The sequence below is a fragment of the Athene noctua genome, chromosome 5 (assembly GCF_965140245.1).
Source record: "Athene noctua chromosome 5, bAthNoc1.hap1.1, whole genome shotgun sequence".
Lineage (NCBI taxonomy): Eukaryota > Metazoa > Chordata > Aves > Strigiformes > Strigidae > Athene > Athene noctua.
Genome location: NC_134041.1, coordinates 16,635,709 through 16,660,749, shown reverse-complemented (window position 1 = coordinate 16,660,749; position 25,041 = coordinate 16,635,709). Strand labels below are relative to the sequence as shown.

Genomic DNA, 25,041 nt, shown 5'->3' with positions numbered 1-25,041 from the left:
AAATACTGATAGTATTTCCTCATGGAAATAAGTTGCAGGGTGTTAAACTTGGGTAACAGCTGTTTTCTTACCGAGGCTCATTTCAGTGCCAATGTTTTGCATATGCTCAGACAGTGAGAACTTGTTTTCAGCAGAGCTCAGACCTCTTAACAGAATGAAGTTACACTGAGGGGAAGAGAGAGGTGGGGGCCATCCTTGTTTCTAAGTACCAGTTTCCATGTTGAATCAAAGCATATTCTCAAGGGAAAGTAAAGAGTGTGCATGCAAAGGAGGAAGAATCAAATCTAGATATGCTCATACCTTCCAAGGAAAAAATTGTATAAAGGTATAATTTATCTGTGGCAGGTTGGGGGTAAAACCAGATGCTGCTGTAAAAGACCAGACCTGTGATTGCATCTGTTGGGAGCATCTTCCTGCCCCAGGCAGTAGCTTAAGATGCTTAAGAAAACTTTCATGCATGAGCTGACATAAAGCTCTTGCAGCTAGTTTTGAGTAGCTGCACACAGCTGCTTGTCTGAGCTCTTGTTCCCTCTTCTCCCTCCAACAGCGTGACTAACCACAGCATCGCCTGAGAGCGTCGCGTAGAGCCCAGCGCTGCCCGCCGCTGCTCTGCGGGCAGGGCGAGAGCTCACGGCTCCTGCCGTGAAAGCCTCTTACAAGCCTGCATTCCGTCCCGAGCGCGCTGCTCCAGCGCAAGCACACGAAACCACATCCTCTGCGGAACTCGGTACCTTTCGGCTGCAAACCCGCCCGCTCTGTACGGCCCCGCCGCCCTTCCCCGTGTGCCGCTCCCGCCCGCGGCGGCACCCACCGGCCCCGCCCTCGCTCCCCACGGCCCGCAGCGCCGGCGGAGGCGGCTCCCGGCCGGGCGGCTCCGGGCACGTGGGCGGCGGCGCCCTCCTCCCTCCGGGACCCCATAAAGGCGGCGCGGGAGCGGCGGGGCGCGGCCCCGGCTCGCCGGTGGGACGGGGCTCTGCGGCGCGGCCCGGCCCAGGGCGCGGCGCCGGCTCCCCCCCGTCCCACCCGCCGAGGGCTGCCGGAGCCCGGCGCGGGCAGGGCCGGGCCCCGCGGCGCCATGGAGATCTCCCTCAAGTACCTGCCCGGCGGACGGGCCGCCGCCAGCGGGTGAGCGGGGCGGGACGGGGCCGGGTCGCTGCTCGCCCGGGTCGCGCCGCCCGGCCCGGCGCAGCGGGGAGGAGGTCGGGGCGCTCCTTCGCCAGCGGCTGCGGGGGGAGGCGAGGCGGGGCGGAGCGCCCCGGGGCGCCGCTCGGGGCACGGCGGCCCTGCGGCACCGCGATAACGGGGGCGGCCGGCGGCGGGGCTGCCCGGGAGCGGAGCGCGGCGGCGCTCGGGGCCGCGGCCGGCGGGACGTCACTCGGGCTCCCGCCCGGGGCTGTGCCGCGCCAGGTGGGTGCCCCCCGCCTCACCGCCCGGGTGGGCTTTGTCCCGCAGCTCCGGCGCTTCCCCGCGTGTCGCGCGGTGCCGGTGCCCCCCCCCGGTGTGCCGGTGCTCCCCCTCCGGCCGCGCTGGGCAGCGGGGCTGGTGCCGCTCCTCCCGCGGCGGCGGCTTAGCGGTGGGTAAGGTCGGCAGCGCTGTGACAGGAGGGTGCTTTTTCTGCTCAGTTTCTTAGGGCTCGCTTTCCCGAGAAGTGCCAGGCGGTGGCTCCTCGGGGCCAGTTGCGAACTTGGTACCTAAGATCATGAAGGTGGAGCTGGGGTTGCCCAGCCTGATACGTAGAACTCAGCTCAGTGATTTTTTTTCTCTTTTGTGCGCCCCAACACCAGGTCAGTCTCGTTAATACCTCTTGAAGGTGTAGAGCTCAAGTAGATAAACGTTCCTGATGTGGAGCTCTGATTGACACCGCTGCTCCTGTAGTGAATTACTCATTAAAAAAAAAAAAAAAAGTGAATCTGTGTTTATCGCTTTTTAGCCACTTGATTTAGTGTTTTTTTTCTGCCGGGTGAAGAGCTACGTGTTAAAAGCGTGTTTCCTAAGTAGGTAACTGTAAATTGTAGTCATTACCGTTGAAACCTCATTCTTGAATAGAATACTGAGCTTTAAAGTGCCTCACTACAAACCATTAACCGAACCACAGACTGTCCTACCAGATACAGCATTCCAATGGTGGATAGAGTAGCGTAGCTCTTAGAATTGAATTAGTAACAATTATTATGTCTGAAACACAGCATTTAGTGACACTTAGATGTACGTTTAAACATGCATAGTAGAGTTAGTCTTCATTCACAAAACTTGGTCGTGTCTTTACAAATCATACTATGGAAACCAATATTGAGGGATGTTTAATTACACTACTGTGTCTGAATGGAATTGCTTTATTACTCTGTCTTGAGCTAGGTGCTTTGCTTGGATTATTTTTAGATTATTAGGCTAATAAACAATTTGGCAGCACTAGATGGTTGGTTTTATATGCAATAAGTCACTGTTAATCACTTAGAGCTTTTTAACTTTTTTAATGCTTTGGTTGAAGCTTCTAGTTCTGCAGATTTAATGCAGTTTATTTGGATGTTATTGTGAATCTATCCTAGAAATGAATAGATTAGAAAACAACTGCTGTATTTCACCTATTGCCAAATGAATTATTTGTTAAATACTTCACCATACAATGCCTGTTCTCTATTGGAAGACAAAGCCCAACAGTGTTACAGGCTTGAGTATCATCTCCTCCCCTTAAGCTGAAAAAGCATGTTGCTTTTCCTGGCTGAATTTCCTGCTCACGATTTCTGCAGCTAAGGAAGCTAAAGGTGTCAGTGAAACTAATCCCCAGTCAGTGGAATTAAGTGAGGGTTGTCTCAAAGTGATTGTTGTTAGTCAATATTAAATTTTTAGAATAGCTGTAAGGGCTTTAAAGACAGCTTTTGAAGAAAAACCACGATGTCTTCCATGGTGTGTATTTGGATATCAAAGGAAATAGTGTTTGTTATAAAGTTTGCTGTTTAATTTTTAAGATCTGTCACTTCTGATATGCTTTTATTGGAAGCTTAGGGGGAGGATTTTTCTGAGATCTTGGAGTGGTTCTTATGTCATACTTTTATGCTTTAAATCTTGACCAGATCCATCTTAAACCTGCTCCTTTTCCTCTTTCTTTCCCACCTACTCCTATGACTTTGTACTCTGGGTTGAGTCTTGTTCATCGTGTACCCACACAAATGCTTCTGCCGGCTCAAGAGAAGCTGGTACAGGAGCAGCGATGGCTTCAGGTGTCAGTGCAGGTTTGAAGTGTGTTTGTACCTGTTTCCTTAGACAATACTCACAGCTATAATCATCATGTTTTTCTGTCAGATGTGTTTACATTTTTTAAGTGTTTTTATATCTTAAACATTATTAAAACTAGTCTAAAAACTATGTTTTTATTATAAATTTAAATAGGAATGTACTCTACACTTTTTTTTTTCTTAAAAACTTCCCTGTGTTTTTTCTCTCTCAAAACCAACATCAGCCTAGCTTCCATCATCTTCATGAATGATTGATTTAAGGCTGTGTAATAAAGATAACCTTTGAGCTTCTAATGTGAAAATAGATTTTTTTGTTTTTTCACTTACTGATATGAGGAAACATTGCAGTGTTGACTTTGCCATGGTTTTTAACTCTCATTTCTCTTCTTTGTGAGATAGCTGGTTCTAGCAAATCAAATGTGCTTTGTGGTCTGCAGTTTGGGCTTAAATACCTGTACGCTTCAGACAGATGAGGGCAGAAGTAAGAATGCATCTGAAAACTTGGAATCGATGCTTTCAGTTTTGAACTTGAGAGAAAATGTTACCCTTTATAAAATTTGGAACATGGGCAGTAATTTTCTGGATGGTGAATGGGACTGATAATCAGCTTAGGTAGCCAGTTTCAGATATGATTGATTGCTCGACCTTAATATGGAGGGAGGGAAAAAAAAAGTCAATTTCGTTCTGACCTTTGTAAAGTGGGAAATTTCTGACAACTACAGTACTGGAAAATAGGGTTAAAAAGATTAGGAGAAGGGGAAAGTTAGCAATGTCCTGTTCAGTTGAGGAGAAACTTAAGAGTGATTTAAGACACTTACAACAGCAGTCCTCTGTGCTTGTTCCTCTGATTTTTACATGGCCAGATATTTAAATAAATGCCTGTGAGTTTAGCCCTTAAAGCTGCATGTTCATAACAGAAGCATGCTGTGAAGACTGCTCTGGTTGTTTAGTCTTTAAGACACCTTTTTCTGGTGGTAGAATTTGGGTTATTCAGAGAAACTGTTAACAGTGGCCTCTATTTCAAATATTTAGTTTTAAGAGATAAACATAGACTTGCTATTACTGTTACAGATCCTCTTATTTAATGCCTATTTCCTGAGAAATAGTTGTGTAAATGTTGTGTTTTGATGATCTAATGTGATTGAATGATTTTTAATTATGTGATCTTAGGGAAATATTTCTTGCATTTTGCTGTAAAACAAACAAACAGAAAACTCTTACAGATCTTTTATGTCATGTGGTGATCTGAGGTGAAACTGCAATATGAGGAAGTTGTCTGCCAAAGTGTTCTGTTGGTTTCTGATCAGTGTGTTATTTATGGCAGAAATATGATGGCTCAGTCAGATTTAGATCTAAAAGAGACGGCTCTGAAAGAGGATTTGAAGTTTTACTTCATGAACCCATGTGAAAAATACAGAGCAAGACGTCAGATACCATGGAAACTGGCTTTGCAGATTTTGAAGATACTTATGGTTACTACACAGGTAATCCTTCCTCTGTTTTTACGCTTAGAAAGCATAGCAGTGATGTGCAGGAGAAGCAGCAGGTCTGTGGTTCTGGGCCTTTGCCATACCTGGATATTTGTTACTGACTTGAACTTCCTGCTTCAGTCTAGAAAGAAAAAATACTATGAAAGGTGTGTCAAGGGGGAAGAATAGCATAAACTAAAGTACAAGAGCCTCCTGGAGATTTTGGGGCAGTATTTCACTAGGTAATTTGCTGCTTTTAAGATAACACCTTAAAGCAAATTACTCTTCCCCCTAAATCCAACACTGTCTTCAGGCTTGCTGTCACAGTACTGCTTTGTGTTCTGCTTCCTGTTACATTCATAGATTATAGTTTCACTGCACTGTTTCAAAAGTGGTATTTCTCGAAATCTAATTGATCATTTGAAATGTACATGTTCAATGTGAAAATGCTACAGTCTCTGGTGGTGATGGGGATAACTGGGCTACAGGAATGGGATGTGTCCCTTGCTTCTGTCATCAAATGATGCATTTCAAAAAGTCAGGTACCTAGAAAGGTAGAGGCCAAGAAGAGGGTGGTTTTTAAACAGCATTGATATCACAATGTAGTTGGTTAGTTTACAGTCCACTAAGAAATGGTGACTGGAGGTCCAGGTAAGCAAAACAGGACACATGTGTAAGTAGAAATTATTTTTCTGGACCTTTGAAATGCAGGACTCTGACATCTGACACTTTGCAAGTATAGCTAAATACACAATTCCTTAAAAACATGCCGAGTTGAAGGATTCCAGGTTCGTGTTTGACTTGCCTGCTAGAATGAAGTGTAACCCCAGCTTATGTGTCCCTGTGTTTTATTGACTGCTCTCACTCTTCATGTCCCCACTGGAAAGATGTGGCAGGCTCTCTGGCCCCACTTGGCAGAGGGTCCAGCCTCTGCTGTGGCTGTGCCGGAGTCCTGACAGGGCTCTGTCTGCAGGTGGGAGCGAGACGCAGCGATCAGCCCGTCTCGGCAAGGCTAGCTGAAATAGGCTATTTACACTGGTGCTGGCACAGTTGCTGCCCATAGTGCCGGAGCTGCTGAGAACAGGGAGTGCATTAAGGTGTGAGGGGGGCAGAGAGGGTGGGCAGTGCAAGCACAGCCCAAGCTAAGAGGACTGGTTGCCTCATCTTACTTTACTGGCAGCTGCACCTCAGATGTGGGTTATTGAACTCTCTTTGAAGACAGGGCAATGACCTTGTGTGAGTAGTGAGACAAAACAAAACTTCACATGGCTATGAAAAGGTTCAGTACTTCCAATCTATCCTAACCTACTGACTTAAATTCTTGGAGAGTCACTTGTCTGCTGTCCTAGTCACCCACTATCCTTTGTGAGTGGAAGGGATGCTTTGTTGCTTGGCTTTCAAAGGCCACAAGATTTTCTGGGTTGCTGCTTAAGATTTGTCTTGTAAGTCCTGGGTCTTGCTCAGATGCCAGGTAGTTGGCAAGAAAAGGAAAATACTTTCTGAAAATATGTTGCTGCTCTGCAGGAAGGTGAGCTAGTAGTAAATGTGAGCTAGTAGTAAATATATGACCTCTCTGTATTTCAGAGTGAGGGCAAGACCCTTGAAGGGCAACCTAGGAATAAGTTAAGCCTCCTTTTAGCGGCTTCTGCCTGATGCCAGCCTGTTAGGCAGGATACCACAGCAGCAGCTGGGGTGTCTGTGTGTATCTATGCCTGACTGAAAAGCAGAAGAGGCTTCTGTCCAGTACGTGGAGTAAGTTTTATTCCAATGCTGTGCTGAAATCCCCTAGGGAGTCCCCTGAGGAAACCCTGCTGAGTGTTTTATTTCTCTGTATTGCAGCTGGAAGATCCCTGGTTTTTTAAAGGTATTAACTATGAGTGCTGCAGATTTACTTGTAGCACTCAGTGTTGTGGGTTTTTTTTCCAGTCAACTGAAGATACAAATAGTTGATTTAAAACTTGGCTAAAAGTATGAAGATGCAGTGCTTAATCTGAAGACTGTATACCCAGCAGAGCTGACATCCCCATCTCTCTGACCTGGCTGTACAACCAGACAGCTTTGCTCTAAATAGTCCTGGTGCATGTATTCTTTTAGCCTGGCCCAGATCTAAGCAATTACTGTGTAGTACAAAAGATGATGTATACCAGTGAAGGGGGAAAAAAAATAGGTGTGCTTTCCAATTTCCATTGTTTTGAATGAAGGAATTTGGAAGTTAGTGGAGCCTGCCTGTTTGCTCTGAGGGATTTCTAAATTCACAGTTCTTCTGCTTGCAGTTTCTCACTCTTAATACTTCCACATTCTACTAGTTCCTTGTGGGGCTTGGAAACTCCATGCAGTAATGAGACAGTTTCACATTTGCTATTATGATAGTAAGCAGTTTAAAGCTAGCATGAAGAGTTAGCTGTTTGGGGCTTGGGATATCCTCCTGCCACTATACTTGTGAAGAAACTCCTGTTGCTTGATTTTTCAGCTTCTAGGCTCCATTTTTGTTTTTCTTGGTGGTGATGGGAATGGGAGCATCCATATGGTAGGGCAACACAAACCCTGAGTAGTAACTCTGCTGTCTGCTGCTGCTTTGTATTATAGCCTCCTTAACCAGCACCTGGGTCAGGCAGGTGGTGCTTTTTGTTGCTGTGGGGTCCCACATAGGCTTGCTCTAATCTTGTGCTATGCCAGAGTAGGAAGAAGGTGCAGGGATTTGTCCCATAGCAAAGCAGGGTATTTCTGGGTTAGCAGGCTGCGCTTGTCGGTTAGCTCATCTGCCCTTTGCATCTTCAACAAAAGTTCTGGCAAATTCCAGTTAGAGTTGTTGGTCCAGGATGTGTGAAAGGTGGCGGTGATCTATCTGCCTGTTAGTTGTTGCACTGCAAGTTCTAGAATCACTGGGGGACTTTGGTTTCTGTTTCTCTTACCCTGCGTGTGGTAGCCTTGACTTCAGCGGTCTTATGGCATTAGTTAACAGATTCTTTGCTCCTATTGTAGCAGCAACAGGCACATTTCTGTTTTATATTTATTATAATTCAAAGCTGTTTTCAAAAGGTTGCTGCTTGACCAGTGTTAAAAAATCCAAATTTGTTTTTTTTTGTCTCTTGTCAGCTTATTTTTTTTGGTTTGAGTAACCAGTTGGTGGTCTCATTCAAAGAGGAGAACACTGTTGCTTTTAAACACCTCTTCCTGAAAGGCTATTCTGGAGTTGATGAAGATGACTACAGCTGCAGTATATATACACAACAGGATGCTTATGATAGCATTTTTTATATTATTAATCAGGTAAGTGTGTGTGTGTTTATAATGAACAGTGTCAAAGCCAAAGCTATAGCTATAAAGATTCTAAGGTTCTGGTTTTCTGTCACCATTTTGGATTTCAGTTTTGATACATCAGTGTAGGTGGGGTATCCTGAATTTTGTGTGTAGATGTCTGTATTTTTGTCTCTTGGAGATGTAGCTAAACCAAAAATTTACTCAGTCCATAGTACTGAAATCCAGAAAGTTTTAAGATCAGTCACCTTGCATGAACTGGAACCTTTGTTTAGGTCTTACTTTGAAGAGCTATGGGTCTGAATATACCTATGCATGGTATTAAAAAAATTTTTTGCTTACAGCTATGGTGAATTGCAGCTTTGTAATGAGTGTCAGAGGCCTCAAAATGGGGAAGATGGTACTTCCAGGAATTTAGGGGCACTTGTTTTGTTAGGAATGGTATTTTAAAGAACAGTCCCTTTACAATCGTGGGAGGAAAATGATCTCTGCTGTGCTAGACAAGGCCAAGACTCCCACTCCTGGTGTGTTAAATGAGTGTTGAAGTAGTTTTCTCAGTCTTCCTTTGAACTCTCAATATCGCCACTACTTCTACTATAAACTGTGCTTTTTTTGCTTCCTTGCTTGCTTTGTCTCCCTTTCCTTCTTTTGTAGGCACTGAGGCTGAAGTGAAGCCCAGATAGAAGACAGTAGAGAAATAATAGCTTTATATCCTCAAGAATCAGCCAATGTGTGATACAGGCATCAGAAAAAGGTCACTTCATAAGATGTCTATGTTGTATAAATGTAGACATATCCTTTAAGGAGATTTAAACTTGTGTAATGTGGGTTCTTTAGAATTCTGTGGTGTTCCTGAGGCTATTTTTATCACATGAGACTTAAAAACATGTGCCTGCAGGTGAACGTTATGACTGGTGTTGCTTTTTGGGGGTGTTTTTTTGTTTTTTAAAGAATGCCTTCTAGGAAGAGAAAAGCCAGCTGGCTCCTGAGCAAAAAACAATGCTTTTTTGTCTTGAGATGGGCAGCTAGAAGCCATAGGTTCTGTTTTTTTGTTCTGAGTTTTATTTTGAAATGTGTGGTTGGTACGGGGTTTGCAGGGGTGGGGCAAGCAGAAGGATGTGATATTACAGAAGATGGTGATAATGCCCAACAAAACTGGAGTTGTAAAAATGGAGTTTTAGACTTTGTATAATGTGCCACTGTGATATTTTCACACTCTCAAACTCCCAAACTGAACATACTTTCCACTTGGAAGAGTATGCAGCTTTTCCTTATTCTTCTCCTGGGTCCAGTTTCGAAGCTTCTATTACAAAGAAGCCGTGTGGAGTTGTTATGCTTATACCCTGCCTGTGGCAGAGTCTGGAGGACCAGGATGTTTTGCTGGCTGCTCTGTCTGAGGCTGCTTAGAAATGTATAAGCGGGAATTTTGCTCTTACTGTTTCCTAGTGTTGTTTGAAAGTGGCATGTGAGTAACCCAGAGCCGCATGTTATGCTGTCAGGAGGGCAGAGCCTGAAAGCACACGTGGACAGCACCAGCTGTTAGATGCAGTGGTCTGGAGATGTCTTCAGAGGGATGTGGAGTTGTGACTAACTACTATTTCCACTCACTTGACCTGTCTTAGTCAGACTTGGCTTCCTTAGTTTACTTTAAGATAACATTCTGACAGGGTATGGAGACCGTGCTTTTTTCCCAGGTTGTCTCATCCTGTTGCAGTTTCAGCTGTGAGGAGTCGAAGCAGCACTGTAAGGCAGAGCTTTGGATGGAAATGTTCCTGTTGCAGTTTTTTGGACATGGAGCTTGTGGTTGCTTATGACCACTGGGACTTTGTACCCCACGCATTGGGCTAGTGGCCTAATGCCCATAGGAAGGAGGAAATAGGATGACACTAAATGATGCATAATAACATAATCTGTGTTTAAGGGGAAAAGTGTCTAATCTGTAGCGAAGCCAGCTGAACAGGTTTTCTTAAGGAATGGGAAGCCTTATCTGACTTCCCACATTTATTTACTTCAGGCTTCCTGGGAGATAAATGTTTCCTTCAGAAAGGACCAGTGCTGTACGCTGCCCTGAGCTCTATCAGTAGGTGAGGTGATAATAAAAAGTAATGAATTACTAGATGTTATGCCTTCTTCCTCAAAGAGCCAGGGGTTTATCTGGCTTCTCTTGGACAATGCTAGGTGGTGCTAAGCTGAGCTGTTGTTCAGGGTTAGTCATTGAGCTCCTCAGCTGTCCAGGAGTCAAGAACGGGGAGAGCTGTGCCCTAGGAGATTGCCTCACTTGTGCAGGACTGGAAGGTGTGACTCCAAGGATCAGAGGATATATCTTCCAGGAGACACCAAGGACGTGCGGAAGGCAAGTCAGGAGAGGACTGGCCTTGAATAGAGTTCTTTGGTGGTGCTCAGGGCTGATCCATGCATGGACAATGCTTGGCTTGGCATTGCTGCTTCCACTTCTAGTCCTTGCTGTCAAGCATATCTTACGTATGAAGGTGACTTGTACTGTATTTGGAGTAAGCGGAAAAAGAAAGTGCCTTCCTCAGGGGCATGTTTTCATTTGCTTCTGTGCTTGTGTTAAAGCAGGCAAGTTACATCACTTCTGGAGGCTGCCTGAACTCTGTGTACGTTCCTTGATTGCTGGTTTTAAAGAGGATGTGTGGCTTCTCTCTTCTACAATCACACAGGGAGCAGCTCTGGTTTTACTCTTGGGGTGGATTTGATAAGAACCATGACTTGGATTGTATGTAAAGCAATTAGGTTTCAAGTGTTGTGAAAACTAACACCTTCATGAGATAAATACATAAGATATTCCTGGACCATGTGTGGTAGTAGCAATACTGCATTGAAGTCAGTGCCAAGCATCTAATCAAAAGCTGCTGGCTTGCTGTCTGGCACATGGGTAATCATTTGCAGGCAGCCCAGGGGCTTCATGGTATGGGGCTTCTAGTCACCATATCACCAGGAAGCCAATCACTACTTATGAGTGGCCAGCAGCTGTCTTGGCTTCCTATGAGATATCCACTCTGAATTTTATGTGAAAGTAAAGATATTTGGGTTTTGGTTTTTATGTAAAAAGCTATATTGATACACATAACTTAGAGATTGCAAGTTACTATCTAATGCAAAAAAGACTACTACCTGTGTAACTTCTGCTTCTGTTTTTATTTTTAAACTAGTACATGCGATTAAAGAACATATCCCTGGGGACTCTTGGTTATGAACATGAAGGATCAGGTTTAAAAATCTGTAAACAACAGTACAAGAAAGTCACGATGCTTCCTTCCAATGATACGCTGAACATAGATGTTTCTACTGAAACAGGTATAGTGTTGTTGTACTGAAAATGTCTTGATGTGGAGTACTTATATTCTAATGCTTAATCAGTAAAGTGTAAAACCAATAACTTTTTGTGTGGCAATCATAGAAACATTAATGTGCCTTTTGCCTGTTTCCTTCTTGGTTTGTAGTACCTGCCTAGAAATGGCAACTGTGTAGACTATAGGAAGCTCTTTTCAACTGCTGTCATTAGTGGATTGTGGGTGGGTTTGTGGCTTGCTGTTGTTTTTGTTGTGTCATCGATTGTCATGTCATTGTATTGTCGTGTCCTGCCATCCCTGTCCCACGTGTCTGTCGTGTTGTCCCCGTCTGTCCTGTCCCTGTCCGTGTGTCCCCCATCCCCCCATGCGTTGTGTAACTCGTCGTGTGTGTGTGTCCCGTCACCCCCACCCCCGCCCCGAGAAAGTTCAAATACAGAATTCTGGATGCTGGTCACTCTGTACCTTCAGTGGGTGGATGTCTTTACCACCTATGAGCTGTGTCCTTGCTGCTAGCCTCTCAAGATTTACTACGTGAATGTCGTGGTTTAACCCCCGCCAGCATCTAAGCTCCCCGCAGCTGCTCGCTCACTCCATGCTGGTGGGATGGGGGAGAGAATCAGAAGGGTGAAAGTGAGAAAACTCGTAGGTTGAGATAAAGACAGTTTAATAGGTAAAGCAAAAGCCACGCATGTGAGCAAAACAGAACAAGGAATTCATTCCCTGCTTCCCATCGGCAGGCAGGTGTTCAGCCATCTCCAAGAAAGCAGGGCCCCATCACACATAGCAGTTACCTGGGAAGACAAATGCCATCACTCTGAAGGTCTTCCCCCTCCTTTTTCTGCCATTTTTATATGGTGAACATGATGCCATATGGTGTGGGATATCCTTTTGGTCAGTTGGGGTCAGCTGGCCCAGCTGTGTTCCCTCCCAACTCCTTGTGCACCCCCAGACGACTCACCAGTGGGGTGGTGTGAGAAGCAGAAAAGGCCCTGACTCTGTCAGCACTGCTCAGCAATAACAAAAACATCTCTGTATTATCAACACTGATTTCGGCACAAAATCAAACCATAGCCCCATACCTAGCTACTGTGAAGAAAATTAACCCATCCCAGCCAAAACCAGCACAATGAACCTGCTTCTGATCCTACCAGCTGGGTCTCTTTATGGATAGATTTGCTCAAAGTTAACATTTTGCCTGATTAGGATTTGCCATTGAGCCTGATTATCTCAGTTTTGTGCTGCTTTTTATGTGATGCATTTAAGATTACAGCTTCTCCTTTTCTCCTTCCAGAATGTATCTTTTTTAAGCCACAGGAGCTAGCTGGTAAGAAGGCTGAACTGAAGCTGAACTCTTCTTTTTTCAATCTTGAATTTTACAGGTAAAGCTGTGGTGTGAATTTTTTATTTAACTCATCCTTTCATGTCAATATGGATGATTCAGAGTTGTGCAGTTTCCTTGCTTTGTGTATGTGTCTATTTTTATGTGTATTCATATATGTATTTTTGCACTTTTTAAAACATTCAGGCTTATACAGGTTGAAATCTCCTTCAAGCTGAAAGGCATTGCTTTACAGACAATCCATGCCCGTGAGTTGCCTGACTGCTATGTATTTCAAAACACTGTAAGTAAATATGGGGTATGGGACTTCCAACACTGTATATATAACAAGAGCTTAAGTTAAGGGGTAGACATCATCCTTGTATTTAGACTGCAAGGGAAAAGCAGTTGAACATGTCTTGGCCCTTACCCCTACTTCCCAAAGGTTGCTGATGTGGTGTTGCCATGGGCAAATATTATTTTGTATTATATTCTAACTGGTAAATTCATAACCTTAGAAGGAGATAAGTGATTTTTGTTCTTCTAAAGGTTAAACTTGGCGTTTGGCTTCTTGGAATACTGCTTTTTATGCTATACGTGACATGTTCTCAAATTATGTCTACACCAGCACTTATGGTGACAGCTTTCTTAAAGCTTACCTGACCAACAAATATTAATGCATATTACGTCAAAGCACTTACCAAGCTTTTTTTTACGGGATGAAATTTTGTTAGTCTTGTTTCTGATATACTCTTGTGTTTTCAGATAACTTTCAATAATAGAGCCCACAGTGGAAAAATCAAAATCTATTTTGATAGTGATACTGATATTCAAGAATGTAAAGACTGGCACATATTTGGCTCTGGTAAGTATGATGCATGTATGTTTGTATGATAGCAGTGTTACACGTTCCCTCCCATCATTTCCTCAGCTCTGTGACAGTCTGTCTAGCAAGACCTTCCCCATACTGTTCATCAATTGGTATGAGTAAGCCAAGGAAGACACCTGATGTGGATTCACATGATAGTTTCTAAACCTGTGGATGAAAAGAATACAGTACAGAAAGTCAAATAAGCTTCTGATTTCAGGTCATTGAATGAGAAGGGAGGTGGGATTTCTTTTTTGGTTTTAGCCTAATAACGTTGGTATGGACCAAAGTCTGCATTTTTTTTACCCCATGTAGTTGTAACACTATTGGAGTATAGGTGGACAGATGAATTTAGTGCAAAAAAGGGATGCTTGTATTAATATACCATTTTTGGTTTTATTTTGAAGAACTTTAACATGCTTTTCACTCTGGTGGCCCAGTCTCCATAGTTGCAGAGAGAGTATTTCTTATAACCCATCTCTTTATGGAGTGAGAGCATTTAAATGCAAAATATATGACACTTTGTAGCAATTTGTGCTCAGAGAGATGTGAAAAGACTAACTGCTTTCTTTCTATGACCCTTTACAGTTCTCCAGAAAAACACTCAGTATATTCTAATCTTTGATGGATTTGTCATTTTAAGTTGCTTTGCTTCTCTCATTCTCTGCACACGATCCATTGTTCTTGCCTTGAGACTACAAAAAGTAAGTACGGTGCTCATAATCTCAATGTTTATTTTGTCTGTCTTGTTTGCTCCTAGTCAAGTGATACGTTTTGAAATATTGGGTAGTGTATCTGTTGCATGATGTTCCTCTCTTACTATATCTCTCCCTTTAGAAAGGATGTCTAGAGGTCTGATGCAGAGTTGCTAGCTGAATGGGGTTTTACTTCTGTTTGTGTAGTGCTGTAATACAAAGTATTTTGTTCTACCTCTTGAGGGCAAAAGGAAGATACTCTTCTTTTTTTTTTTTTTTGTCCAGGACTTAATTTTGTCCGTGATTTTACGCAAGAAGGCTTCTGTGTCTTTGGTGCTGCTAACAGCCAACACATCCTACACCTTCAAAACATGAATTCTTCCTTCCCTGGCTTCAGAGTAGAATTCCCATAGGAGTCTTGTCATAAATTAATGCTTTAATGAACATCTCTCAAAGCCAGCTCTAACTGGAGAAAATGTAAAGCACAATCTAACTGGCTGGATTTTTTTGAGCTTTCTGGGGCTGGAACTGCTCTCTTTCAATTCATCTATCCTTCTCCTTCCACAATTGCTGATCACAGTCTGCTCCACCTTCTTCCCTGCTCACCCTCCTTTGCAGACTGAGGCTATCCCTGTCTAACTTCATCTCAAGCTGCTTGCAAGCTTCATGTAAGCAGACTCAGCTCTTCTGGTTCACATACTGATGCAGAAACACAAGCTGGGCCTGAGATGTGCCAGTTTATAACCATTAATTGATACAAACTTTGCAAGCATGTGGCTTATGGTAGTTGGGAAAAGAGTTCAGGATAGGTAGGATATGAAAGCACAGATACTTGTTTATCTTGTTCAAGATAACCTTTTTGTAGCTTGTTTACAAGACAAGGGTGGACACAATTCAGCAAGGCATTGTCAAACTGCCGTCAGGAATAGGGACATCAGCATTTATTCATGAGCAAAAAGAGCAAGTGAAAGCAGATAGGCAGTGTTGTGTGTGGGAAGTGATATTTTCAGCTCTACTGGAAACGAAAGATCTTGCCTTATAGTTGCATTTTAGTTTTTCTCTTTCACTCCTTTAGTTGGGTGGCCTTGCTCTGTTGGAGGTGGATAGAAACTTTTGTGAAGAGGGCTAAAAAGGGGATAACAAGCCATAGTTAGGCTGGTGGGGGTTGGTTATGAAGTCAGCTGTTCTGTAGAAAGTTGATTTTCATTGGTCTAAACCAATCTTATTTTTTTATTCCTATTTCTGTTGCTAGTGAGAATGAATTTTAAGCTATTATTCCAGCAAACACTGTAGGAAAAGGGGGTATGTGAAACTTGAGCATTGATATACTACAGGGGCATCAGTACATGTTTTTCCTCTAAGGTGACCCGTAACTAAACATCTAAATGCTTGTCAATAGAGATTTGTGAACTACTTCTTGGAGAAATATAAGCGTCACGTCTGTCACGCTGATCGCCTGGAGTTCATAAATGGATGGTATGTCCTGGTAATTATCAGTGATGTGATGACAATCATTGGGTCAATCCTAAAAATGGAAATAAAAGCCAAGGTGAGAGTTTAATACTTCAGATAAAATACTAGTCTTGTTACATCCATGTGTAAAATCTTTTTAACTTGGGGACAAATAAGAGTGAGCTATCAGAGTCACTAGTCATCTTGTTTACTTTTGCTAGCTCTTATTTCTTTATTTCCTAATAGTGATAACTGGTTTAATTCTCCTTTCCCCAGAGTCTTTCAGTAAGACCATGTGAGCTGTTTAAACATCTTATTTCCACAGTGCTAAGTTCCCTAATCCCTGCTATAGGACCTGTGGGTAGACTGTTCCTAACAACAAAAAAAACCCAAACAACAAACAACTTCAGTTGTGTTATTTCTGTAAGAAGTAGTAGTACATATTGTACAGGGAAACCAAGAGGCATCCCCTTGGAAAACAGGGGTCTCAATGGCTTGTGGGAGTTGAAACATGGTTGTTACAACTTTTTTCCTGGCCCCTCCAAACTACAGGCACAGACAGTGTCACCTGCTAGTCCTTCACCTTCCAGTCTGGACTTGCTGAAATCAATGTGTTTTGTCCAGCTGGCACCTCTTCGGGGTGGGTTTTTTGTTTGTGGGGTTGTTTTTGTTTTTTTTTCTTCAGTAGAGCTGTATGTCAACAATTCATGTGTTCACAAAACTTGGTATTCTGGGAAACAGAGTAGGTAGAATGCTGTTCCTGCTTCATGTGTACTAAGGCTCAAAGGGCAGGTGCCCAGAGTGGTCTTCAGAAGAAGCACTTGAGAACCTCCAGCTGTATGGCAAGGTGGGGGGATGAGGGTAGGAAATCTTGAGCTAGATACATATCTCATGATTATTACAGCCAGTTCCAGCCTTCTAAAGTAAAATGCAAATAGATATGGTTATAAACTTAACTGGTAGCAAAAACAATGTTCAAGCTCCAAACAGCTGGCAACCAGTTCAGAGATATAAATGCATGTAGCATGGAAAGGGCTGTAGTCCCGAGGATCAGTTGTCATTTAAATGATGGCTCATATTTTACTAAATAGTGAATGAGAACTTGTTTGTCTAACAATAGCATATATTAACCTTTTTAAAACAACAATATGGAGCTATTAAATCTAATATTAAAACTGTGTTGTAACCAAGGTAAAGGTTTTAGCTCTTCATGCAAAACTACAAGAATATCAGCCTAGATGTGCTTTCATTTGCAGCACTGTTGCATTTGCGTGTTCTCACTAAATAACTGCATTTCACTTCGGTCTGATTTTTGTGATGTAGCAACATTGTTTCAGTATTGTACTGCCTTGCTTTGTTTGAACTGCTGAAACTTGAATAGCTGTCAAGCTGACATACCTACTGCTTTAACCTGACCACCTGCTCTGTTTGGATCCCCTCAGAACCTCACGAGTTATGATGTCTGCAGCATTTTACTTGGAACATCAACTTTGTTTGTCTGGGTTGGAGTCATCAGATACCTGGGATATTTTCAAACTTACAATGTAAGGCAGGAATCAACAATTCAACAATTAAAGCATATATTTGTCACTTTTAGGTCTCTCTAACTTGTGGCTTTTTCCACTGTGACACGTAGGTGCTCATTTTAACTATGCAGGCGTCACTGCCCAAAGTGCTAAGGTTTTGTTGTTGTGCTGGAATGATTTATCTTGGCTATACTTTCTGTGGCTGGATTGTCCTGGGACCTTATCATGAAAAGGTATGTACTTTTCTGGTCTAACAATGTGTGAATGTGTGTGTGTGTAGTTCCTAGTTATCACAACAGAAATAGGTCTTAAATTCATGGTTTTGTTTAAACACAAAGAACATGGGAGTGTTTCTCATTCCATGTGTACCTCCTGCCACTTGCTCTGTTAACAAAATAACTGTATTCTTGCTTTCACTGTGTGCTTGAATTCCGTGTAATCTCAAACACAAGGCTGTGTTTGTGGTGAGTGGATGGTTTATCCAGGCAGTGTCAGGCTGGGGACTAGAGGTAAACTGGTCTGTTATCTCTTTCGCCCTCTTCTGGCAATCCCAGTTCAGTTGCGTTAGAGGCACTAGTTCACCGTTGCCATTTCTGGGAATCGCCTTGACTCTGACTTTGTTTTTCTAAATCTTTCCTGTGCCATGTAACTTCAGCTCCTAGATTTTGACTCATAAAGGGGTGGATGAATGCTCGTCTTGTTTACTTTGCTTCCTGTGTGTGGGTGTGTTGTCAGGGTTTTTTGTTTTGTTTGGTGGTTTTTTTAAGGCTGATATCAAAGTGTGTGCCTGTTGTGTCGTTTTATCTGAAATGTGGTAAACCCGTAAGGCTTTGTATATTCCAAAACACAAGCGAAAAAAACCGCAAAGCTTGTTTGTTTTTTTCTTGGCAGATGCTTCATGTGACAGTTTGAAAAAAGGCAGATTCCTGTTGTGATAAATTCTAGATGTCAGTTAATCAGTAACAAGTGTATGACTTCTGATTCTTGATTTCTGGTTACACGCTGTATTTACTGTAACAGACACATGCTGCATGCTTGCTTCAGCTTTTTGCATCCTCAGAGCTCGGATTTCTCTAACAATGTCATTTCTTTCCTTTGAGAAGTTGACGACAGTACATTTCTCCATGGGGTGCTGTATGCTGTGGGATCCTCAGTCATACTAGAGGCTCAATTGCTTATAATGGCACAGCATAAATACTGTTGTAGCTTCCCTGCAGCAAGTACGGTAATTAACTGAGCAAAAGGCGAGTGTAGTCAATAACATGCTTACCTGGGAAAATGTTACCTCTTGCTAAATACCACAGATCAATGTCAAGGAAAGCAGCCGTAGTGGTGTGGGGGTTTCCCGTTCCTGGCAGTTCCCCAGGACCCCGCTGGAAGGCAGCGTGGCACCGCGCAGAGCACCCGGAGCCCAGGGCTGGCCGCGCCGGCTCTCCGCCTGTGCAAGCTGGCCCTGGTGAGGAATGGAAAGAGCTTTCCCTGCTCTGCAGGTACACAGGATAGAGGTCCTTGTCTCAAAAATTCTGAAGGCCTTAGCTCAAAACCATAGAAATACATATGGGCTGGGTTTTTTTTCCTTCTACAGCCAGAGAGAGGGAGTGGGAATTGTGCATTTCTTGTTAATGTCAATCCAGGGGTCTATAGGTGAGCAATCTTTAGCAGGTTTCTCTCTGTACCCATGCATCAAAACTTTTGGGTTACTCAAGAATTACCCATGCCATGCACCCTTCTCAAAAAATGTGCTACTGGGTCTCATAATGGCTTTAAAAATAAATAAAAATAAGAATAATAAAAAAAAAGCCACAGGTAAGACCAGACTTGCTATTCTGTGCAACAGTATATTATCCTTACAAACATATGTCTCTTGACATCCTGTTTTCAATATAGGACTGCAGTTCAAGTGTGTGTAGCCATGTTAGTTCACTGATAACAGCTACATTAAAACACTGTGCATTAATTCATATTGTCCAATAAAGTATAGTTAACAAATCCAGTTATTTGGAGGGACAGAGGGATAGTGAAAAGTGTGCTTACTTGCTGAATGGGATTTAGCCTCGAGGTGTGTTTCAGCTTGAGGAAATGGAGTTAGGAATTTAAGAGGATGTTCTTGAAATGAAACTGTGCTTTTTGTCCAGGCTGTACTTAGCTTCACAGTACAGCTATAGCTTTTACCTACAGCTCAGGGTTTTTATGAATGACAGATAAATGATGTTATTACCAGACCAATCTAGTTTAGACCATTCCAGCTGTGAAGGCTATATGTTATCTCTAACTTCTTAATACAATCTTGATTAATTACCCCTACTGTGGTAATTCTGCAGAGCTCTAACCAGAGGATGCGGCTTCTGTTCCCAGCAGAGTGCCACTGTTTTACTATATAGGTTCTGTCTGAAATCACTTTATCTACATGCTTTGGCAAACAGACTGGTATTTTCTTGCAGGTCTCAAAGAGCTTAGAATTCAGTTACTCAAACTTCCTGTGGTGGTCAGTTACTGCCTGTTTTGCCTGTTGAGCACCACAAGTATATTTTTTTATTATAAATCTTCTTATATTTGATGTCAATGTATAATGCTTAGCCAAGATTTTATATCTACATGGTTCTGTAACTGAGATGTATGTTTTGGTCTGAATGTACAGGAAAGAAAATTTGGTAACATTTGGTTGACTGTGTTGGATTTTTTCTGCTATGAGGAAAATTCTAAAAAAATTACTTTTGTTGTTATAACAGATGATTCATCTTCACATTCTATTAATAATTTGTACTCATTATTTTCTAGTTTGAAGATCTGAACACAGTGGCTGAATGTCTGTTTTCTTTGGTCAACGGTGATGATATGTTTGCAACATTTGCTCAAATCCAGCAGAAGAGCGTGCTGGTGTGGATGTTCAGTCGGTTATATCTGTACTCCTTCATTAGTCTGTTTATATACATGATCCTCAGCCTTTTTATTGCACTCATTACTGACTCCTATGATACCATAAAGGTAAAACATTTTTTCTTCCCATTACGCTTCTAATCAGTTTTGTATTCATTCATGTTAATCACTCAACACTATACTATCTAGTGTTAGTTATGATGACTGATGAGACTATTAAAGTCTTTTTGCTTAGTCTGTGGTGAAATTGGGAGGATGACTGGATAGTAATCCAAATGACTAAGCAGTAATTGGTTTAGAAAATTATCCTTAGAGTGTGTCCCTGTTTTGTATTCTTTGTTGCTTCACCTGGCTTCCAAAATGGTAACAGCTAACGGAAATGTAAGCAGAAAGATGAGTGGAAAGAGTCAGTTTTTAAGAATAGTTACAGAGAACTAGATAAGTCTTGTTTGGAGTGAATGTTTCTTCTCATGGCACCAGAAACTGAGGTCAGGTTTTGCCGGCATCTCAGAACATCCCCTTGGCAGGAGTGTGGCAAGGCCCAAGCAGATAACTCTAAACTCATTTAGGTGTCCAGCCTTGCTTCATGGGCTGTTTGGAAATGTGTGCTTACTGCTTCTTGTTCAAGTTAAAATTGTGCCATCCGTTTCAAGTATAAACTGGCTGAAAGTGAAATTAAGTTTTTGGTAATGACATTTTGTTCTTGTCCTCTAGAGCTGTCTCTCCTTCGTGTTCCTGGTAGATGCAGTAACCAGTGGGAAGGCAATGTGGATCATGACTTTTAGCTTGTCTTTCTTGTCTTAGTGTCAGATAAATAGGCCAGCAGAGTAAGTCTAGTCTGACATGAACCACAGCTTCCAGACCAAGCAAGAGCTTCACTTCCTAAGCATCTTAAAATATAACTTAACTGTCTGTGCTTCTGAGTTTATTGGATGGTCTGACCTCCAACACAGGGTTTTACTGTTACTTTTCTCTCTGAGCACTTCATGTGGATCAATGGGGAGCCATTTCAGTGTGCTGAACTGGTGTTTTGCAGAGCATTTCCTCAGCATAGCAATTAGGGCCCTTCAAATCCAACATTGGGTTTCATAGGGAAAATGAGCCCTGAGCACTCAGAGCACAGCAGCTGATGTGAACAAGGGAGAATTAATGCTAGTATGACTGAGATCACCGCTTGCTTGGTCTTATGGACAGCAAACAAAATGTAAGATCATCTGTGAACAATATGAATTTTATATCACTTGGATTGCTTTGTTCCACCAACTACCTATGTGGTGTTTCTAGGACAGGATTGTATTATTATTTTTTTTAATTTTCCTCAAGCAATATTGAACAAATGAACCAAAGAGGCTGATTTTGGCTATCACACTCCAGAGGAAATTTAGAACGCTTCATACCCAGTAACTTCTCATGTGTTGTAAATAAAATGCTTTTTCTTTCAGAAATACCAACAAAGTGGTTTTCCAGTAACAGATCTACATGAATTTCTGAAAGACCAAGGCAGTGTTGCTTACAGAAAAGAACAGACTTCCATGCCATTCATCTGCTGCTGTAGGAGGTCAGTAGAGTGTTTTTAATGAGTGTTTTTCTTGGAAGTACACCAGCTAGCTTCTCACTGCAAAGTACTGTCTCTCAAATCCTGGAGCATCCCGAATTCAGCTCATGGAATATTTGGACTCCGTTTCTTTTGTGCTTTACTTGGTGTTAGATCTTTAGTTTGCTGATGATGCAAGGATGGCCATTCTGAGCTTAAATGCTTTTAAGTGTTTTGCTCAAATGAAACTGCTATGCGGAAACAGGTGGAATTTGATGGGAGGACTGCAGAGTATAACGTGGAACTGCCAAGGAATCAAGAGCAAACTAAGTCTGTGCTTCTTAAGGTTTTGCAAGCCTTCTGTTTCTAAAGTGCTTTTCCACTAGGCTGGGAGTAGTAGCAGAAAGCAACAGGATGTGATTCAGCCTGGGACCAGCACTTAATCCCAAAGCTATGCTGTGTCTGTGAGGCAAACTGGTTCAATACCATCTGTCAGAATATTGGAAACACACTTGTAAATGTCTGGTTGCCATCAAACTCAAGCCTTTGGAGATCTTAGTGGTCCCTTTTAAGCTGGTTTTGGTGAGAGACGAACATCTCACCGCGTGCTTGCTCTCTGGAAGTCTATTCTTTGAATTCTGTTTTTGAGGAAACCTAATGCACCTCTGAATTCCTGACTGAGAGTGGAGGGATCTTGTCACTGTCCTGAGGCAGTCCGGGAGAATTCCTGCTTGTGCACAGAATGGTCGTGGGCACCATTGGAAGGAAGCCAGGCTATGGGAGAAGGAATAGAGCTGAATGTGAACAATTGTTCAATCCCAACTGGTGTAATAAATCCTATTTTAGCAGTAGGTTACTTGTCTACTTATATACTGAGGCTTTTGTAAAATGCAACTTTATACTTTTGATGTACTCTGACAGAGGGAAGCCTTGTAGCCAAAAAAGGAGCATTTGAGATGATGATGGGCAGGTATCCCAGCAGTTGCTGTGGTCACTTGAAAGCCAACTAGTTAGTAAGAATTCCAGCCAGGTACAGCTTCAGGTTTCACATCCAAGTCATTGTGTAGGATAAGAGATTTTTGTCTGCTTAGGCATAATAAATATGCTTTACTGTAATATGCTGCAGAGTATTGATGGCACAAGCCTGGTAGCTGGAGTGAAAGTCTAGAGCTTTTGCTACTGTAACAGTTTCTGCTTGATTGTCCCACTGCAGATGTTGGAGCTGTATGTTGAAATGGGAGAGCACAGAACAGAAGGATCAAAACTCTCAGCTTGGTTTTGTATGGGTAAATGCTTTGTATTGCATTTTTTGCTGAATGCAAAATTGTGGATTTTTTCTTTTGCAGACAACAGAGTGATGACAACTTGATACTTATTAATTGATGATTACATATAGAAAATCACCACTAATATATGCAAAGAAAGCATAGTCATATGGAGAAGAATAATTCTCCAAATTGCCATCAAATGTGCTCTCTGGACCTGCCTCGTTCCGAACAAACTAATCTTGCCCAATTAAGGTGTTGGGGGAAGAAAAACTGCTAATGTGACATGAGCTGGCTGGCCAGGAGAGCCCAGAAGATGTGTTTGGAGGGGAGCTGTGAAGAACTCTGTACTCTTGCCCTGTCACATTAAAGAAGGGCTGATCCATGAGCATTGTCTGTGGGAGCTCTGTTTGCTAATCACCTCTAGGAGGAAGGGAAGTGGCCCAGAATCAGCTGTTGATAACAAATAAATATATGAAATAATTTTTTAAAAATAGTTCCATGTTAAAAAGTATTAAATAAACTCCTCCCTTCTTGACTACCTTTATTCACTTAGTGATGCATTCAGCCTGTAATTTCTACTTGGCACCATTCACTTCCTTAAAATCAATTTATGTAAAACTACAAAGCTGCACAAAAGTGTGAAGTAATTGCTGTTCTTCATCTTGTGTATAATTTTAACACAAACCATCTATAGATCACAGTCTTTCTTTAACAGCTTTACTAAAAACAAAAGCAGTTGGTTATTATTTTTTTTTGCTGTGAGTCTTTTCTATTATACCCACAATATTTGTGTTGACATAACCTGGAGGACAAATTCAGGTAAAAACAATGCCATGGAGTTGACCTGCCTAATTACTTATATTTCAAGTACATGAGAATTGGAAGAAAATATGTAACAACTGATTCTAGCAGTTGATTTGTTCAGGTGTTTTTCTAGGTAGCTTTGGGAATGTCATCTATAAAATACTATTTTTCCCTTTTGATCTTTATAAACTTTTCTCAATTAGAACAGAGCACTTTCTGTAAGTGTAAAGCACTCCCAGTATAGTACAGCATAGGTGTTACCAGGTGCTTCTGGAAACTGTCAGTGGTACTGACTGCCCCTGGGTTGGGTGGACTATCACATTAGATGCTCCACTCTGAATGGAGCTATATGCTCCCTAAAAAAGCTGTCTGTAGCAGAAAATGTTCACTTCAGTCAGCATGTGTTGGCTAGGACTTGATCTTGGTACGTGTTCTTAACTACCGATGGTGGGCTCTGCAAGTTCTACCTTGGTAGTGTTTCAAATGGGCAAAGGCAATTTGAAATTAAATCAATGAATAATCAATGAAATATGAGTAAGGTGAGTGGCAACTTTTTTTTCCTTTGGTGTTTTTTCCCCCATCTCTCTTTGTGAAACTGGAGAGTGGGAAAAAACAGTACTGGATTCACACCTTTTCTTGGTAGGTTGAAAACCATTATTTTTTTTTAACAAGTCTGTCTTCATTTTCTGCCTCTCCACTGGGATGTTAAGAGAGGTTAATAACTGCAGCTTCTCCAGCAGTGTTTCTGGCCATTGAGTAAGAACAGTGGCAACTGAAGTCTGGAAAGATGGACTGTTCAAATCTTCCTGCCTAGTATTTGCCTTCCTGATAATGAGTACATTTTTACTGGAAGTTAGTGCCATTTTGTCTTGCTTGGGCTGTAGCTGGAAGTCTAGAAGAGATGGTTTTCATGTCTGTTTCCATGCATCCAGCCTCTGCAAATTTTAATGCCTGTCTTCCTGAAATGTCTTTGGGCCAGAGAATCTTCTGCCCATCCCAGTCTGAATAATGCCTTGCTGTGGCCTCATCTGTCACTACAGCTTGTGGATAAAAATTAAATTTCTACCAATAACCAAGGCTTAATATTGTTAGCAAACATTTTCTGTAATTTTCTTTTTATCAATAGATGGTAATTATGTGATCTAGAACAGAGGATTACTGTCTCCCACTCAGGACAGAAGAGTCAATTTTTCTCCTAGTGTTCATGTGTAGAACTTGTTGGGGTCAATGATAGTCATTTAGTGCTCTGGGGCCCTGCATAATCCAAGTGCTCTTCTGCAGACTGCAGAAGTGATCAGCATTAACTGATTGCTAGCAGAGTTTCTTGGTCCATACAGTGTGCAATCTTGACTTTGTTACATGTAAGATGCTGGTGTTTTCAGTGTTTGCCACTATTTTACTGGTAGCTTTCTGGAATGTCTCTTT

General features: G+C 42.2%; 1 protein-coding gene across 1 annotated transcript; it reads left to right on the top strand.

Moving 5' to 3' along the window:
- The first annotated feature begins 1,019 nt into the window (after positions 1 to 1,019).
- Positions 1,020 to 23,327, top strand: MCOLN2 (mucolipin TRP cation channel 2). The gene is made up of 14 exons (XM_074908180.1): positions 1,020 to 1,125; positions 4,558 to 4,717; positions 7,799 to 7,972; positions 11,134 to 11,278; positions 12,566 to 12,653; positions 12,800 to 12,896; positions 13,358 to 13,457; positions 14,049 to 14,164; positions 15,555 to 15,704; positions 17,050 to 17,151; positions 17,244 to 17,366; positions 19,912 to 20,118; positions 21,453 to 21,568; positions 22,891 to 23,327. Exons 1-14 carry the CDS (start codon positions 1,076 to 1,078, stop codon positions 22,925 to 22,927), a joined length of 1,665 nt encoding a protein of 554 aa, XP_074764281.1. The 5' UTR covers positions 1,020 to 1,075; the 3' UTR covers positions 22,928 to 23,327.
- Positions 23,328 to 25,041: the final 1,714 nt, after the last annotated feature.